The 15,412-nt window shown below is 35.7% G+C and overlaps 2 protein-coding genes across 2 annotated transcripts; one reads left to right on the top strand and one right to left on the bottom strand.

Annotated features, from left to right (window-relative positions):
• Positions 1–127: 127 nt before the first annotated feature.
• On the top strand, positions 128–4,210 carry LOC116033627 (ABC transporter G family member 11-like). Its single transcript, XM_031276384.1, has 8 exons — positions 128–425; positions 522–601; positions 1,080–1,529; positions 1,628–1,720; positions 2,363–2,494; positions 2,590–2,784; positions 2,859–2,945; positions 3,502–4,210. Exons 1-8 carry the CDS (start codon positions 233–235, stop codon positions 4,147–4,149), a joined length of 1,878 nt encoding a protein of 625 aa, XP_031132244.1. The 5' UTR covers positions 128–232; the 3' UTR covers positions 4,150–4,210.
• An 831-nt stretch (positions 4,211–5,041) lies between these two features.
• LOC116032982 (protein EXORDIUM-like 2) lies at positions 5,042–6,262 on the bottom strand. The gene has a single exon (XM_031275736.1). It carries the CDS (start codon positions 6,212–6,214, stop codon positions 5,300–5,302), a length of 915 nt encoding a protein of 304 aa, XP_031131596.1. The 5' UTR covers positions 6,215–6,262; the 3' UTR covers positions 5,042–5,299.
• Positions 6,263–15,412: the final 9,150 nt, after the last annotated feature.

The raw sequence follows: 15,412 nt of genomic DNA, 5'->3' as shown, positions 1-15,412 counted from the left end.
GCCCATGAATAAATTACAAAAGGAAAGAATAAAAATTTGTTCACATTGTGCCACTGGGCTCACGAGAACAGATGGAGAAGAGAGCCATTAAAACCATTGAATCGTTGTTTGTCTTGTTCCACTGTAGAGTCACGGTTCAAGATCCCAATTTTAACCCTTCTCACCTCTGAAGCTTTAAACTTTTGGAATGCCCAATGCTTGAACATTACAACAGTGTTCTTGGTCTTCTTTCATGGCGTCTTTGAACAGGACAGGGGTGTGTTTGACGTGGAAGGAGCTTTGTGTCAAAGTCTCTAATGGCGGATCAAAAGATGGGTGCAAGCCAATCCTTCAGTCTCTCACTGGGTATGCTAGTCCTGGTGAGGTTTTGGCAGTCATGGGTCCTTCTGGAAGTGGCAAATCCACTCTTCTTGATGCCTTAGCTGGTAAAGTTTCAATCTTTACAACTTCTTTCCAGATTTAGGATTAAATACTGAAATTTTTATATGTTGGGTTTTGAAAGTTTTGATGCATAATCACAGGGAGGTTAGATTCAAGTAAAAGAGAGAGTGGGGAAATTCTAGTGAATGGTCAAAAACAGAAGTTGGCTTATGGGACATCGGTACATCATCTTTCTTGTGTTTGAATAATTGCACCAACCAGACATTTTATTCCTTAAATTGCACATACATTGCTTCAGGTTAGCTCTGGTAGTATAGTTACGATTTGTGTTCATTTTTTAGCAGCAAATACTATACTATGATGTTTGATGCTTGTTTGGTGTTTGGTTAGGCCTATGTTATTCCTTATATTGCACACACATTCCTTCGGATCAAACCTGCGTTCATGAGCTAGCTCTTGTGGTCTAGTTAGGGTTACACATTCGTTTTTAGCAGCAAATACTATACTATGATGTTTGATGCTTGGTTAGGGCAATGCTATTCCTTATATCGCACATATTTTGCTTCGAGTCAAACCTACGTTCATGAGTTAGAATCTGCTAATATAGTTAGGGTTTGTGTTTGTGTTTGTTTTTTAGCAACAAATACTATACTATAATGTTTAATTTGATGTTTGATTCTTGTTTGGTGTTTGGTTAGGCCTATGTTACTCAAGATGATGTCTTGATATGGACTTTGACAGTGAGAGAAGCATTGTACTATTCAGCACAGCTCCAGCTGCCAAACACAGTTCCGAAAACTGAGAGGAAAGAAACAGCTGAGAAGATGATAAAGGAGATGGGGCTGCAAGATTCCATGGACAAGAGAATTGGGAGTCTGAGTGGCGGGCAGAAACGAAGAGTGAGCATCTGCACGGAGATCCTGATGCGACCCAAGATTCTTTTTCTCGATGAGCCAACAAGCGGGCTTGACAGCGCAGCATCGTACCATGTAATGAGCAGAATCATGAGATTCACAAGACAACATGGGATGACAGTTGTGGCATCTTTGCATCAGCCAACCAGTGAAGTTTTCAAGCTTCTTAACAACCTCTGCCTTCTTTCCCTTGGTAGAACAGTCTACTTTGGGCCCTCTTTTGCAGCTAGACAGGTGAGAGTTTGAGGATTTATGGTTCTTCATTCCATGCTAGAAGTTGGCTTGTTCTTGGATATCCACTGCTTTAGCTAATTATCTGTAATGGAATTTAGTTTTTTAGGGTGAATGGTCTTGAATGCCCAACTTTCCAGAATCCTGCTGATCACTACCTTAGAATCATAAATACAGATTTTGATGACTATGAGGTAAACAATGTTTTACTCAACTATTTCCCATCTTTGAATCATAAATACAGAAAGGAAAAATGACACTTTTAGTCTCCTAATTAAGGAGAACTGTTGACTCAAATTTCTAATTATGGGGCTTTCACGTGTAGTCTTTCAATTATCGACCTGGTGGCACATGGCAGATATAGTCTCTTGATGATAGAACCAAATCATTAGATGGTTAAGAAATTACATAATTAATTTAAAGCTGTAAGTTTAAGACCTTGAGGAGCAAATCAATTTCTTGGGAGCCACCGAGATGATAATTGAAGGACTGCACCACCTATTTTTCCATAATTTGGAAACTAAAAAATGTCGTTTTCCCTTTCTTGAATGTTGTATAGTACCAGGTTGTGATTTACCCCTTTGCCCACACGGGTAGCTGATTGTGGGTAAGGACGTATAATTGAGTCTTAGCAGTCAGAGTACGGGAGTTTTGCCCTTTTGGGGTGGCTCCTGCCTCCTTGTGAGTATCAGACACTGATCATCATATCTAATGAGTTGCTAAATCACCATGATTTATCCATCTGCAATCTTGTCAAGCCAATGTGTGGGGCCATTGAGGTAAGGAATTTCGCCTTTTGTGGCAAGATTGTGATAGGTGTGAAATGAAATGTGTAGGATATAGAGCAGGGTGGTGGTGGTGGAAAGATGACAGGTGAGGAAGTGATTGATGAGCTTGTGAAATCATACAACTCATCTGCTACTTATAAGCAAGTGCAAAAACAAGTGGCTGAGATGATGAGCAAAGAGGTAATCTTTGAGTGAAGTTAAAGGGAATGATGGTTCATTCATTACAGGTTAAATAACCAGATTATGATCTGCAAATATGAAACTTTTTCATGCAGGAAAATGGCTTAATGGAGAAGCAGCGCAGCGGATTGAGCTTTTTAACAGAATGCATTGTCCTCTCCCGAAGATCATTTGTGAACATGTACCGCGATTTAGGCTACTATTGGTTGCGGTTTGCAATCTACATAGCGCTCGGGATGGGTCTGGGAACTGTGTTCTTTGACATCGGGAGCACCTACAATTCGATTCATGTAAGTTTGAATGATGCGTTCTGTCTCAATTGATAACGAGAGTTTCATGTTCAATCTTCTTCATGCACATGCAGGCTAGAGGATCAATGCTCATGTTTGTAACTTCGCTGCTAACTATCATGGCAATTGGTGGTTTCCCTTCATTTGTAGAGGACATGAAGGTCAGACTACAATCTCTGAATCACACTATCCTTCATCCTAGATTCCTTAGACATCAACATTCTTACTATAGGGTAATCTCAGCTAAATTGTTCAAATTGTTAACATTAAATTGTTCAAATTGTTAACATTTGAAGTCCGACTTCTGGTGTAAACAACCTATTGACTTTTTAAATTTGAATTAGAGCTCTCAATACAATTATACTAAACAAGCCTATGAGACCCACTCTTTGGTGGGGCCCGCCAATGGCTTTGCCAACCCCACCTTGCGTGTAGGCCCGCAGGCTAGTTTGTTGACCTCCTAGAATAACAAAATACTTATTACCAATCAAATTACTTAACATAGTCCGTGTCGACAGATCTAGACCATTGAATGTGTCGAAACACCTAGACCATTGAATGTGTCGACAGATTTAGACCATTGAATGTGTCGAAACATCTAGACCATTGAATGTGTCTATAAATCTGGACTATTAAATATTTGAGATCAATGTCTTAGATTTGGCCAACTGACATCGCGAACTGTGATGAGTAAATGTTTTCCCCCATTTTTCCCAGATTTTCCGGCGAGAAAGATTGAACGGACATTACGGCGTTGCGGCATTCGTGATAGGCAACGCCATTTCATCACTCCCATTCCTGCTCCTAATATCAGTAATCCCAGGCGCCATTGCTTACTACCTGGCCGGCCTGCAACCAGGACTGACAAAATTCTTGTATTTCACATCAATACTACTCTGTTGCATGATGTTAGTGGAGAGTCTAATGATGATCGTGGCAAGCATGGTCCCAAATTTCCTGATGGGACTCGTCGTCGGCGCCGGAATTCAAGGACTAATGATGTTAAGCGGCGGATTTTTTCAACTTCCCGATGATCTTCCAAAGCTGTTCTGGAAATACCCGCTGTATTACATAGCTTTCCACAAATATGCGTTTCAGGGACTGTACAAGAACGAGTTTGAAGGGATGGTGTTTCAGGCCGGTGACCGGTTAAAGGGGTCTCCGGGCGCCATTGATGGCGGGACGATCTTGAAGAATGTGTGGGAGGTTGAAACTGGGTATTCTAAGTGGGTTGATCTTGGCGTTTTGCTGGGAATGGTGATTGTTTACAGGGTTTTGTTCTTTGGGGTCATCAAGGTTGGGGAAAATGCAAAACCAAGGATTAGAAGAGGCTTAATTTGTTGTTGTTGTTCTTGTGTAAATTGATGCTTGAATTCAGAGTTGACACTGTGAATATACACATGCATATATACTCTCATCTTTATCCTCGATCCGACAAGCATTTGAGAATATGTAAATCAGGTAGTATTATATATTATCCCAGTCCAACAGAGTATTTGAGAATATATAAACCAGGCAATATACTATCCTAGTTCAGCAGAACATTTGAGAATATGTAAATCACACAGTCTCTCAATAGATAGGGTCAAATCCTCAGACTATAGCTGTCGAAGTTTAAACTTTAGTCTCTTTTTTCAAATATTATCTACTGAATCAATGAGCTAAGTCTTTGCCAGCAACTCGTTATCATTTATTTTGAAGTGTACTGATGTTATTAATCTTGTCACTAATGATACCTAATATAACAAAAATAGTACACCATATTATATAATTGCATGTGATACCACATAAAATATCACTAATTTTGTGGGGCCCCGACCCAACCATTTTATGAATTCTTAGTGCCCGTTTTCAAGTATGGCCATTACAATATTCGATACGGCCTATGGCTATCTAGTATCTACTCTCTCGTGACCTCACCACCTCGAAATCATTAAAAACCACATTTTAAAATGGTGATTATTTCCTTAAATTCGTCACCTAATAATAAAGTCACTTAATTTTAAAATTAAAATTCTGGTGATAATGACAAAGTTAAAAAACTATTCACCACTCATCATACCACCTTTAGTCCAACATTCACTATACGACAAAACATCCAAAACTTTTGATTTGCTTTGCTACCCACTAGAAAGAGGTATAAATTCTAGACCATTTTAACCAAATTGATAATTAACTAAAATTAATCGAATCAGATAAATAAAACAAATTGATAATTAACTAAATTTAATCGAATCAGATAAATAAAATAGAAAAGAAGGAGTAAAACACTATCATATCATAATTCATATTCCGTAAATATTTTTCTCTATTACAACTGCATATTTGTTTTCACAATTTTGAAACATTTTTCACATTTTTCTTTTCGTGGAAAAAAAGAGAATATACATAGATATACCGAAATACACAACCATAAACCAAGATGTTAAACTAATAAAACCTCTTTTTTTGCATCCATAGAAAGTATAGACCGTAGACACGCTCACAGGCGATTACGACACCGTTTTTGTCCATATCAGACGAGCGGCGAGCAGGCAGATTTTTGGGGGTCCCACATGGCCGGAATCAAGAACCTTCGCCCATTCACGCCGTACGCGTTGAAGCTAGCGCCGGTGGCCTTATCGACGAGGACCTGACCCGGGTATCCCGGGTAAGACCCGGACCCGAATATCCCCGTGCAGGCGGAGACCGCCTCCAGCGGCGCGGTGGCGGGGCCCTGGAAGTAGCCGTTGTTGAAGGGGTTGGTGACGGCTCCGGCGAGAACGGTGGCGATGCTGATGATCATGCCGTCGACGCCCACGTCAGCGTTCGGCGCGACGAGCGGCGGAGTTTGCGGGCCGTAAATCGGTTGGTGAAACGGCCACGCGCAGTAGCCGGGGCACTGGGTCTCCGAGTTGCCGACCCAGGCGAAAGCCGAGCGAGTTTTCCCCCGAGTCGACCCGTGGGTCCCGCACCGGCTCATACAGAACCCGTCCACGTAGACATCCTTCGCCGTTAACACGAGGTTAACGCCGTTAGCACCGCCGCCAAAGCTTCCACCTTTGGACGCCAAGTAAGCAATTTGGTAGTTCTTAAGGGACTTCCCGAGCGGATAGTTCTCAACTAAGATCTGTTTCCCGACAACCACCGTGGAGGCGCCGCCGCCTTTGAATTTTCCGGTGATCTTCCACCACGACGCGGCGGAGGGCGCCGCAGATTTCAGCGAATTAAGCGACTGAAGAAAATCGACGATTATGGCCCGCTGGGCCGGCGTGAACTTCCCGTACCAGACAAGATTAACGGTGACGGTGCCCTTAAGAAGGGTTCCGTTATGGTATTTCAACACCAGCGGTTCCTCCTTAACCAGGGCGGCGGAGGACGCCCGGAAACCGGCGGCGAAGAGACATAAGAGGAGGAGAAGAGGGGCAGAAGTGTAATTTCCAGCAGCCATGGGAGAAGAGTGAAGAAGAAGGAATTGGAGATGAGGTTTGAACTGTTGAAAGAATTTGAGCAGAGAGTAGGGTTTTATAGGGGGAAGAGGGAGATGTCAGCATCAGGGCGTCTACGTGGAAATGAAATTGGGTTGTGCCAGGCTGGATGATACCGCTGACGTGGTGGTCTACTCAAATGGGGGACGCTCTGACCGGGGTAGTTCGACCCTCAGTTTTGACTTGCGTTTTCGACTTTTCGTGCACTTAATAATAAGTATTCATTTTATTTTATCATTTGCTAGGTACAGGGCAGGGATATCTCCTATTCCATATAAATATTTTCATTAAGTTTTCTGGAAAACAAATCACTATTGGATAAGGTTGAGGAAGGTTACTAGCGCCTTTCATAAGGAATTGGTGTTTAATCTTTTCCTTTATTTATAGACAATATATACTGATTTATTTGTATGTGAACTTTTGTCAGCTACAATCATTATAAGACAAGATTCATGCAGAGTACATTATAACTTTATTGTAAAGGTTTATCAGATTAAAATTATTTATAGTGATTCTATTCATCCTTAATTAAATTAATATTGTTGTAGTTTCACACATTATCCTTAACCAAATGATTAAAAGTTAAGCTTATAGTGGTGGAGTCCCCCCGCCACCTCTTTATTCTTCAAACCGACCCAATGCTCTCGTGAACCGTAAGCCACTTTTAGAATCCCGCAATCTTGTTTTTCTGTATTGAGTGGATATATGACACTGCATCATTAAATTATTATTTTATTTATAATTACGAAAAAATATTCCGAAATTAAATAACAAAATATATTGCTCGAAGTTGGTGAACTTTTATTTATTTATTTATTTAATCTTTTTTATTTACTTTTTGAGTGTGAGGTGGTAAAGAAAACTAAAAGGGAAATGGATTTGTTTACTCCACTGCCGAGAGTGCGCAGTCAGAAATGGTTGGACGGTGGACGACTTCTTCAATTCATTGGTTTCATCATACCATCAAGAAAAATGATCATACAAATATTTCCATGTGTTGATGCCAAGTTTTTCTTTGCTCCCAACCACAAGAACCTCACGTTCCGGCGGCCTGACAAAGTATCTAAGAGGATGTAAATCATTCTTTCAAAAGGTTGAATCTTCAACCCCAAGGTAACTCAACGTCCATACCTGACAAAACATGGTAACTCAACTGAACATAGAGACTATTTGATGATGTGTACAGAAAATTAAATTTCAAATCTTGTAATTTTTTTGATGTATATCCAGGGCCGGTCCAAACATTTTAGAGGCCCTGGGCGAAATTAAAAAAATGGGCCCCTTATATGAAAAACTAAAATTTAAATGTAATACTAAAAAATAATAATATCAAATAACATGAAATATTATTAGAAAATTTTCAACATTTTTTAAATACAAAAGTAATCATGACAAAAAAATTCTACGTGCTATGCAAAATCATCGATAATTGCATCAAGATTAACATTCTCTAGCATATCCTTCTCAATACACAAAATCGTCATTAACATGGCCTTGATCATTTAAATTTTCTTTAGATTGTTTCAAATTTTCATTAAATGATCCTGATTTTTTGAAAAATTTATTTATATATAGTTCCTCTTTGTGATTCTATTAGCTGCTCTACTTGTTTTTTTTCTTTTTTTTTTTCTTTTTTTCACCATCACATAAATGCTTTTTAGGTAACCTTATATAAAACAATTTTAAAAAACTTACAAGTTACTAGGGCCCAAACTGGCAGGTGTTGCATGTGTGCTAGGAAATAAAGACAGAACAAATTACAAATAGAAGAAAACTTACAAGTTACAACGGACAATAGGGCCCAAACTGGCAAACAAATGAACAATCGTTGATTAATCGAATTGGAACAAAAAATTTATTGAAGAAGACGAATGTGTTAGCCAGTTAGGGTGTCGATTCTAATAGATAAAAGATAATTAGGTGTCATTCTAAATTATTTAATTAAGTGTGGATTCTCAACTTCCTGCAGTCCCATATATTCTTAATTTTTTGCTTTCTAATATAATTATAACACTAATTTTTTATTTTCTAATATAATTATAACACTAATTATAACATTATAATATAATAGATATATGTATACATATATATGGATGGCCCCTTCTATCATGGGGCCCTGGGCGATCGCCCATCCCGCCCGTGCTCAAGACCGGCCCTATGTATATCCCGAGTTTCAACACAATGACTAATCCCTAGCTGAATTGTAGGCGTCTCTTTTGGGTGAGACATTTGCTTGGCTTGGAGATTTAAGGCTTCCCCATACCCATATACAAAGATCGAATCTTTGATATTTTGTTAAATAAGGATGGTCCCGATGAATGAGTTCAAATCTTGTAATTGTAAAGTCAACAACTCGATCAATCTGGATAGGATTATATTGTCTAATCCCAAATTCTTTTTTTTTCTTTAATACTATATATGGCATGCATTCTCAAGTGTTGAGACTTGGGAAAAACTAACCTAACTCATAAAGTATTAATGTAATACAACTTTATAATAATATAGTTTATAACCTTATAATTATATTAGTAGTAGTTTACTTATTAACTGTTTTAAACTGCTGAATTTACTATATAACACAAAAACATGCAATATTACTATGTGTTAGAAGGAAAGGAATGCATGCATGAATTGAAAAGAAGTTTATTGGATATGGCTTCCCTTTATGGTACCAAATTCATATAATTTAGTGTAGTAGCTCTTCCGATTTCCGACATCTGATCTGGTTTGTCAAATGCATATATGATTATTCTCCGTTGGAGGCGGTGGTGGCCCTGTGTTTTTGTCCGGTGGCGGACTTTAATTCAAAGGGTGGTAAAGTGGTACGTGCATCTATCACGTGTGGAGTAAGGGTTTGGGAGACTGGGAAACTTCTTCTAGCCATTGGAGCCTACCTAAAACAATATGCATCATTGTATATATATATATATATATATATATATATATATATATATATATATATGGCCTCCAAAATCATTTCTTCCATTTGTATGGCCAAAAATAGCACTTTTGTCTTCTAATTGTGAGAAGAAAATAGCTGATTAGTGACCTGCAAGGAATGAGTGAGTGAATGAAGTATATAATTTTGTTTATGAAAGTTACCAATTGGATTTATGTCAACACCAGTAGTGAGTAGTGATTGCAAATTTTAACTATTAAATAAATAATACTTTGTAATAGAGTAAAACTTTAGATCAAAGTAATGCATATAGAAGGATGAAATTACTTAAGGGTATATAATATAAATCTTCAAATATTCATATATATATATATATATATTAGTAGATTATGTATATAAATTTTTAAAAAGCTGCATAAATTTTTATAATTCAATTAATACTTTGGTTAATTATGTTTAATATAATGATATTTTCGAATCAAATTAACTGATACTACCATTTTTTTAAAAAAAATGCAACCATTAACCAAACTAAAAAAAATTGCCTAACATGGTGTCACGATTGAAGGTAGTTGTGTGGGGTTCAAATTTCACAAGAAACATGAATAGGAAAAAAGTCCAGAATGATTGAAGGTGTGAATTAGATATTTTTTGCGCGCATAAAGACTAGGATCTGACCAATGAACTGATTGCACGATTTGTGATTTATCTCTGCAGTGTCTCTAAGATGAGATTCTGTAGCTTAGGATTAATCTTGCGAAGCTGAGATAAGTTGGAAAAAAAAAATCAGTCACCAACAACTATAGTATGTTACAAAACTTAGTGTACACATTAAGATTATGTTACAAAATGTAGTGTACACTTTAAAATAATTCAAACATACATTGAACAAGGTCAAATCCGTGTGCAATATAATGTAAGGGGCATAATAATTGTGTTAATGCCTTAATGGCAAGCTAAGCGACGTTTGGAAAAGCCAAATCGACGACCGAAAGGCCACTTGGCATGACACGCGTACAAACCCTGTCAAAAAATAACCGTATGGCACGCCTACCCCGTAAACTGGGCCTGGGGTATTGTGCCACTGCTACGTCAACTGTCAAAAGGAAAGACCGACCTGTATTATCGCTCACAATTTACATAATTTACATACCAAATATTAATAATTTATCATTTAAAAATTCACAATTTTTTATGACATTTGTATTGTATTTAAAAATTTCCAAAAACACAATTTCTAAAAATTTACAATTACAATACTAAAAATACACAATTTAAAATTAGGGTTCACCTTGCTAGATATAGCAACGGGTTATCTAACAAATTTATGTGTTTACATTAGATTTCTCACTAATGTTAGAGTAATCATAAGTCCCTAGAACCATGTCCCAAAGTCATTGAATGGAATAAATCACGAATCTCTTAAGCAGCTTCCCAATCAATCTTTGTCATTAACTTTGCGTAAAAAAGATTCATCTCCATATTTTTACTAACTTAAGGAGCATAACCTCTAATTTAATTAAGGAGCCCAATATTAATTTCTTTCTTTAATACTCGACAATAATACAGACATTTTCTTGGCATGCCATCATAGTAGATTGGAATAGGTAAAAATTTTCACTAGACCAGATAGTACTCCGTAGTAAAAGTACAACTTGGCCGAATCTCTGCCAATTTTGTCAAAAACTATTCCGTGGAGTCTCAGAAAATGATTGCATCTAATTTTCAAATCTTTTGCTGTTACAGTTGTGGAGTTCTGGTGGATAGGTTAATGAAGTAAATTATGAGACATTTCAACGAGTTACATATTTCTCAAAATGGTTTTGTAATCATGTTCACGACACCCAATTAGTTTTGATTGATAAGGTAATTGCATGATATATTTTAATGGTTTATATAAGAGTGATGACAGTTATCTATAGACCCGATATGCATGATTTGAAGTAATTAATTACAAAAAAGTGAAAAAAAAATATTTATAGTGGGTAATCAATTAATATATTTAAAAGTATGAAGTAAGCCCAAGTAAAAGTTTAGCTTATGTGTTCAGCTGTGTTACCAAAATTTACATCCTCGAAGATGCTCTGTCGAGTTAATGCATAGGGGCTCTTAGGGTCTGGGATTCAACCTTTTGGGAAGAAAATATGTAGTAAAATTAAAATACGTAAATATGCTACAATAACTTTAATAGCTAGTTAAAACCAAGATCTTTTTTTTTTTAGGGTGTGTTTGGAATCCGGAATCATTTTCTGAATTTCCAGTGTTTGGCAATGAAGAAAACTTAAAGTCAAAGAAAAATTATGTCTTGTTCAATGGAAAATACATCAAATTTTCAGGAAAATGAGAAGTCATTTTCCAAGTTCTCTACCTCAAGCCTATCTGCTAACCACCTCTTCCTCATGCCCGGTCCGAAACTTCTGGAAACTAGTCGGCCAATGTGATTTTTGCTGAAAATTGTTATTATAAATGTTATATATATCTAAATAACATAATTAAAATGTTTAATTATACAATTCTACTTATTTCTTGGAAAATGAACCAAACACAACAAGACAATTTTTTGGAATGCAACCAAACACTGAAAATATTTTCTGTAAAAATGACTCATTTTGTAGAAGTAATTTTCCTATTTTACAAACGAACCGTTAATGAAAAAGCATGCAATTATTATCTGAACGTGCATTTAAGTGAATATCACCTTTTGATCATAACTAACAAATGACTATAAACAGATAAATCGGTGTAAGTTACTTGTAATTATAACTATTTGACTCAAAATCAATAATGCCAGAACCAAAATGTCCCATTTTCTTTCTAGTATATCTTTTGAACACCTTTATGTCGAAATGCTACCGTAAGACTGCTTGTGTCGGCATGTTTTGGCCGAGAGGAACAGCTACATGGAACTCTTCTATAGTTGTATTTCAATCAATAATTTGTTTTTCTTTTCAGACTATAATTATTGAATTATAATTCGCATGCAATATCCCAATAATAACAAATTAAAATACAACCAACATGATGCCCTAAAATAAATAAAATTAAACATCATTAACTACAATAACAAATGCATTTTTTTTGGTTGAGATGACAAGAGAAACTTTTTGTCACTAATCGAGGTCAATGTGTGTACACTAAATAAATCATACTTATATGTAATGACCCGCAAATCACACTGAAAAGATCAGTATTAGTTAATTACCGTGGAAAATCCATTAAATAATCCTTACCAAATACGGTGAAAATAAGTGAATAACCAATGGTACGTTATTGAGTTAATTAAGTAGTAGTCTTTTCATTCATTTTCATTTATTTAAGAAACCCCATAAAATATTAAATATGTTAGATATCTCAATTAAACATGTATCTACTTTAATATTACATTAAAAAATAATTTTATTTTGAGTGCTACTGACTCTGTTACAATGTGTCAACAGACACCTCAACTGAGACTTGAACTCATTTCTTTCTATGTGGAAGTGTAAATTGGGTGTCACTAGACCACAGGTCTTTGGCATAAAAAAATATGTATATATACTTATAAAATATAACTTATTTGTTAGGTTTTGGGGATTTTGAAAGAGTTAAATATTTGCTATTTTTTCTTTATTATTTGGTAGGTGGGGCTGGAATCAATTAAGGTAATGAACTAAATAAGGATAAGGGTCATTAGTCAGTACTTACCAACATAATGTACATTAAAAATGTGATTATACTATATTCCTACTGCATATAAAGAGTTGGGACCCTACATGGGGTCTATATTGTGACATATATAGGCTTAAGGGTGGGAAACAGTTGTACACAATTAAGATATCTAATTGTATTTATTTATATTAAAGTCTATCTTTAATTATCTTTAGAGGGATACAGTCCACTTGTCTAAATGAAGCAACCAATTGCACACCTTATTAATCTTTTGTGGTAGGAATTCATTTTTTTTTCTCATTATATTCCGGTTTTGATGTCCATGTGCGAACCAAACACACCCTATATATATCACGTAACAAACAATTTCGATGGTATTTGCGTTCACCAATGAGGATAGACTTCTCACTAAGTCACTGTTTTATATATTAATTAAATTAGAGAATTAAGACTATATATGGTTCAATTTCAATTATGAAGAACTGACAATTTATCATTCAAAATTAGTTGGAACTAGGCTTCTCACTAAATCACTATTTTTTTTTATATCAATTAAATTAGAGAATTAAGACCATGGTTCAATTTCAATTATATGAACTGACAATTTACCATTCAAATTATTAGTTGGAACTAAAACTTAAACCTTATGGAGAATGTTTGGTTTTGGTTGAGCAAACTGATAGTTCAACTTCGAAATGTTAATTCGAATTAAACCGCTTCAATCGTATAATCATTAAATAGATCAATCTTCATTGCAACTTAATTAACAAAAAACCGTATCAATTGAGAAAGTATGTATGAACAGATACTACAATGTAATATAGTCAATTGAACTCAAAAATTAAAAAAAAAAAAAACAAAAACAAAAACAAAACAAAACAAAACAAAAAAAAAACCGTATCAAATGAAACAGAATTTTATACCCAAAAAATTGAAGCAAATAGCACTATCATTTTTAGTATTAGTAAAAGGCAATTATTGGAAACTTTTCAAAATGAAAAATACTCGATAAAATTTAGTTTAATTCATTAGCCTGATTATCAAATATAATTAACTTATCATCAGTAAATCACATGAAACAACAAATTTTCTCACTTTAGAAATTCATAGTATTACTCTTTCTAAAAAAAACTTTGTTTCATGCATTGCATCATTTTCCATAAAAGAAACCTCTTTTTCTTGTGTTTACTTTTCAAACTTTAAACTTTTAAAATGTTCACAAGAAATGACACAAGCAAGAGCTAGTGATATATACAGGTAATGAACACATACAATGTGTCAATCATTTGTGGGGTTTGAGGGTGGGTTAGGGTGTTCAATCAACCCCCTCTCACTAACCCTACATAGATCATATATTGTACACCTACAATTCCTAATTTCATTCTAGCTTGTCAAACAACAACAACATTCAATAATGGAGGGAGAACAATCAAACTAAATTAGAGGATAAGCTCTAAGGGTAGAGGGGATGAATTCATACCGATGTTCATTTTTTCAATCCTCGTTTTGGTCGGAATGTTGTTCAAAAATTCATTTTCCGACCAATAACCCCCGTTTTCAGTCCAACGAAAGTTGAACGAAAATTGCGAGTTTTCCAACAGTGATAGCCTTAGTTATAATACGTTTATCTCCAAACTTGTCCATCACGTACACCCTAGGTAATGGTATTAGTATGAGAAAGTGGAGCACGAGCAAAGTTGGACTGATGATATACCTCGTACTTGAACACCATCTACACCAATCTGATTAATTCTAGCTAAATAACAATATAATAAGATGCATGTAGCACGTAAAAAATATAGACTCATTACTTAGAAAGTTAGGGGTGAAAGGGGGGCTGGGGATAGCAAATCAAGGTTACCTAGCATTAAGACTCACACCTCGCACAGTAAATCAGGTCTACTAAGCGCTGAGACACACACCCAATGGTACACTTCTGTGCACAATAAATCTACTTGAAGAGTCCAACTCTAAGCTGCTGGAAACAAGTCTTTAGTGCAAGCAACATCCCATATACTAGATCACTGCTAACTGAAAACTGAATATCTTTTTAATTAGATAAGATCAGTTAATTCATGAGCAACCAGTAAATTGAAGTATATTTTTTTGTCAAGAAATATGTGCCTCTATTCTCGTACATATATTGAACGACGTGCAACCGGCAAAACCATGAAATGGCGAAATCCAATCTTAAAATTTACAATCTGTATGATATTGAGAACACCTCGTTGCCCATATCATTCCTAGATATACCACGTCCAAATGTCGCTTTTTATATGACTGCCACATTTGACTCATGTTTATTTCACAATTGAATCGCATACAATTATGCAAGTGTGTGCATCTTTTTCACGCCCACACCAACCATAATTGCATTTCCACATTTTTGGGGCCACCCCTTTTGTTTACTTGTTGCCAAACACTCCCCAGCACGGATGGAAAATTACGTATTTTTAATTATTTTTCTAATCACTAAAAAAAGACAAAAGCTTTTAATTTCTTTTTTTCAACTTTTCTGACTAAGCATTAAATTTTGAAATATTAGAATTTTAGAATGAATTATTGTATACGTAGCTTTCCAAATTCAATTATCCAATATACAATGGGTGGAGAA

Source organism: Ipomoea triloba, chromosome 10 (assembly GCF_003576645.1).
Source record: "Ipomoea triloba cultivar NCNSP0323 chromosome 10, ASM357664v1".
NCBI classification, from domain to species: domain Eukaryota; kingdom Viridiplantae; phylum Streptophyta; class Magnoliopsida; order Solanales; family Convolvulaceae; genus Ipomoea; species Ipomoea triloba.
This window is presented reverse-complemented; position numbering and strand designations above follow the sequence as displayed.

Excerpts from the sequence above, each read along its gene's own strand:
- LOC116033627 (XM_031276384.1), top strand. The coding sequence starts at position 233 with ATGGCGTCTTTGAACAGGACAGGGGTGTGTTTGACGTGGAAGGAGCTT. Across the intron at positions 1,721-2,362 it reads CAGATTTTGATGACTATGAG|GATATAGAGCAGGGTGGTGG; the intron begins GTAAACAATGTT and ends TGAAATGTGTAG. Across the intron at positions 2,495-2,589 it reads CTGAGATGATGAGCAAAGAG|GAAAATGGCTTAATGGAGAA; the intron begins GTAATCTTTGAG and ends TTTTTCATGCAG.
- LOC116032982 (XM_031275736.1), bottom strand. The coding sequence starts at position 6,214 with ATGGCTGCTGGAAATTACACTTCTGCCCCTCTTCTCCTCCTCTTATGT.